We start from the raw sequence: 3,582 nt of genomic DNA, 5'->3' as shown, positions 1-3,582 counted from the left end.
TAACTAAACTAGTGAAGTATGCATACATAAACAGTTATAAACAGTCAGACACAATGACTATATGTATTCATAAACAGTCATAAACATACGAAAATTCAAATAATATCATTAGGCATAAACAATGCTAAACAGTTACAAAAAAAGGAGATACATGACTGCAAATAATATTGTCACTTCTTAACCTAAGTGCCCTTAATATTTTCTCTAATATTTTTTTCAACATCTTCACTGACATCACATATAGGAATTTGGCAGCAGAATGGGGAATTTTCCATGGTTGTGTCTCCTAAATCATCGTCGTTATACACATCTTGGTAGTCTCGAGTTGTAGAGGTTAATACAACGGACCACTTGGCATCCACTGGATCTTCAATATAATAAACTTGCTTTACTTGATCCATAGACACATATTTATCTCTCTTGTGGCCTTGTCGACTTAGATCGACAAGTGTGAACCCAAGATCATCCACCTTAATTCCCTTGTCATTATCTGCCCAATTACATAAAAATAACGGGGCTTTCAATGCATGATAATCTAGCTCCCATATTTCTAAGATAACACCGTAAAATGTCAAGTCACTTTCTACGGGGTTCAAATCTTTAGCGCTAGACACTTGGACAGTTTTAGCAACTAAAGACACTCCGCTGTTTTGAACAACCCTCACACCGTCTCGCTCTTTTGTAAAGTATCGGACCCCGTCTACTAGATAAGCTTCGTAAGTCAAAACTGAAAATGATAGTTTTCCGGCTATCCATCTTATTGTCTCTGAAACTCCTCCAGGATTCTCCTCCATTTCACTACTAACCTACACATTTTCAGAAACAAAATACTTCTAAATTCCATATTACTACAGAGCAAATAAATTAGGCACAAATGAAACTATAAAAATACTAACTTTTTCGAGAAACCAATCGGCAAAAAGGCGATTGTGCTCTCTCAAGAGCCAATGAACACTTTTCTTTTTTCCTTGATGGATTCCCTCTAGATACTCTTTATGCATTCTAACAGAAATTATATAATCATTAACTAGCCAGTAAATATATAATTTATATATTAATTGAACAGCCACAAAATTAATAAATTCTTACAAAATATATGGCTGTACTTCAATGTTGTTTAGAAGAACATGTAAATGAGCTTCATCCCGCTCTTTTTCTTCGATTGATTTCATTGTCACAACAGATAATGGACCACTTAACTTGCCTTCATTTTTACGAAGACCGGCAGTGGTGCAAGCTTGCTTGACAAACTCTTGGCAGAATTCTACTGATTCTTCTCCCAGATAGCATTCAGCTATACAGCCTTCGGGGTAATAACGGTTGCGTACGTAACTCTTCAACACCTTATTAAACCTCTCAAATGCATACATCCATCTATAAAATATCGGCCCACATAACCGTAATTCCCGAACCAAGTGCACTATGAGATGTATCATTATATCAAAAAATGATGCAGGAAAGATTTTTTCCAACTCACACAAAGTTACTATTCCATCTGATTGCAATTTATCTAGTTTCGATACGTCTACAACTTTGCTACACAAAGCATTAAAAAAGAAACACAACCTAATTATGGTGACCCTGACTTTTTTTGGAAGTACCGCACGAATTGCAATAGGAAGCAGTTGTTGGAGTAAGATATGGCAGTCGTGGGACTTCATCCCAAACATCTTTAATTCTTCCATGGAAACACAGTTTTTAATGTTCGACGCGTGTCCATAAGAAAGTTTCATGTGCATTAACGATGACAACATTTTCTTTTTTTCTGCCTTGGACAAATTAAAAATCGAAGGGGGTAAGTAGGTTTTTTTTCTCCTTTTTGTAGAGCTAGATCAGCCCTAACCCCCATGTCAATCATGTCAAGACGAGAAGCTTCACTATCTTTAGACTTAGATTTCATATTTAGTAGTGTGTCGATCAAGCTATCACACACGTTCTTCTCGACGTGCATGACATCTAAACAATGACGGACATGGTGAAACTTCCAATATTCTAATTCGAAAAAAACCGATTTTTCTTCCATGGACAATCAACCTTCTTTGACTTCCTTACTTCCTTCCCAAACTGAAATTTAATTTTATCTTGCTGCAATAAAACCTCTTCTCCAGGCAGAGGTTGGCGTGCCTGCCCTAATTCTTGTTGTCCATTAAAAGCGGCCTTTTGCTTCCTTTATGGATGATTTCTAGCCAAGTAACGCCGATGGCCTTGGTAACACATCTTCCTGCTATGGCTTAAATACTTGGCAACTGTATCATCAGCGCATACTGGACAACACATATAACCTTTATTAACGCATCCGGACAGATTTTCATATGCAGGAAAGTCATTTATTGTCCACAATAAAATTGCTTTTAAAGTGAAATATGACTTGGTGTATGCATCATAAACATTTGGTTCACCTTCTTCCCACAACTTCTTTAAATCATCGATTAAAGGCTGTAAATATACGTCAACGTCATTGCCAGGCTCATGTGGACCGGAAACTAAAATTGTTAGCATCATAAATTTCCTCTTCATACATAACCACAGAGGAAGATTATATGTCACTAATACTATTGGCCAACAAGAGTATCTATTGGTTAGACCGTTAGTATGTGGGTTTATACCATCTGCAGACAATGCCAAACGAATATTTCGTGCATCACTACCGAAGGCAGGCCACCTATAGTCGATATTTCTCCAAGAAGGAGAGTCGGCTGGATGCCGCATCTTTCCGTCTTCTATTCGCTGCTTTGAGTGCCAGGTCATTAGTTCAGATGTAGAAGGAGATTTAAACATCTGTTTGAATCTCGGTATAATTGGAAAATACCACATTACTTTAGCAAGAACATTAATCCTTATTTTACCATCCTTTCCTAACTTCCAGCGAGATAAACGACACTTAGGACACTCGGAAGCATCAACATTTACCCCCCGATACAGTATGCAATTGTTTGGACATGAGTGATATTTTATGTATTCTAGGCCCAAGTCAGATAAGGTTTTCTTGGCTTCATATGCATTAGGTGGCATCACATTATCCTTAGGAAGGAGAAAGCCAATGGTAGACAATAAATCGTTAAAGGCACTATCACTAATTCCGAACCTAGCTTTCCAATTGTGCAATTTTAGCATCGACTCCAACTTGGTACATTCACTACCCTCATACAAAGGCTGTTCAGCATCAGCCACAAATCTCCTAAACTGATACGACTCATTATTGTACTCACTCGAATTATATGCAGCATCACAAACATTGACTGTTTCTGATGCAAGGCCAGGGGAAGGTATCGGTGCGCGGGCAGACGTAGGTGCAGGGGCAGGCGTAGATGCAGGGGTCGGAGCATTTCTATTAACTGATGACCTACTTGCAGACCCTTGTGTATGCCAAATCCAATCAAGGTACCCCAGACTAAAACCATTTTCATATAAATGTCCCCTGATAATCTTAAATGCAACTTTTTTGAAGTTAGCACATCTTTTACAGGGGCAGGGGATTCTTTTAGGATCACTAGCATTTTCCTCGGCAAATATCAAAAACTCTTCAACCCCGATTTCATAGTCAAGTGTGTCCCTATCTTTGAAAATCCAAGATTTGTCCAT

The 3,582-nt window shown here is 38.1% G+C and overlaps 1 protein-coding gene across 1 annotated transcript; it reads right to left on the bottom strand.

The window, feature by feature from the left end:
- Nucleotides 1–2,169: 2,169 nt before the first annotated feature.
- LOC141713890 (uncharacterized) lies at nt 2,170–3,582 on the bottom strand. Its single transcript, XM_074517454.1, has one exon. It carries the CDS (start codon nt 3,580–3,582, stop codon nt 2,170–2,172), a length of 1,413 nt encoding a protein of 470 aa, XP_074373555.1.

Source organism: Apium graveolens, chromosome 3 (genome assembly GCF_009905375.1).
Source record: "Apium graveolens cultivar Ventura chromosome 3, ASM990537v1, whole genome shotgun sequence".
Classification (NCBI taxonomy): Eukaryota; Viridiplantae; Streptophyta; class Magnoliopsida; order Apiales; family Apiaceae; genus Apium; species Apium graveolens.
Note: the sequence above shows the minus strand (reverse complement) of the source record. Positions and strands in the feature narration are given on the sequence as shown.

Excerpts from the sequence above, each read along its gene's own strand:
- LOC141713890 (XM_074517454.1), bottom strand. The coding sequence starts at position 3,582 with ATGGACAAATCTTGGATTTTCAAAGATAGGGACACACTTGACTATGAA.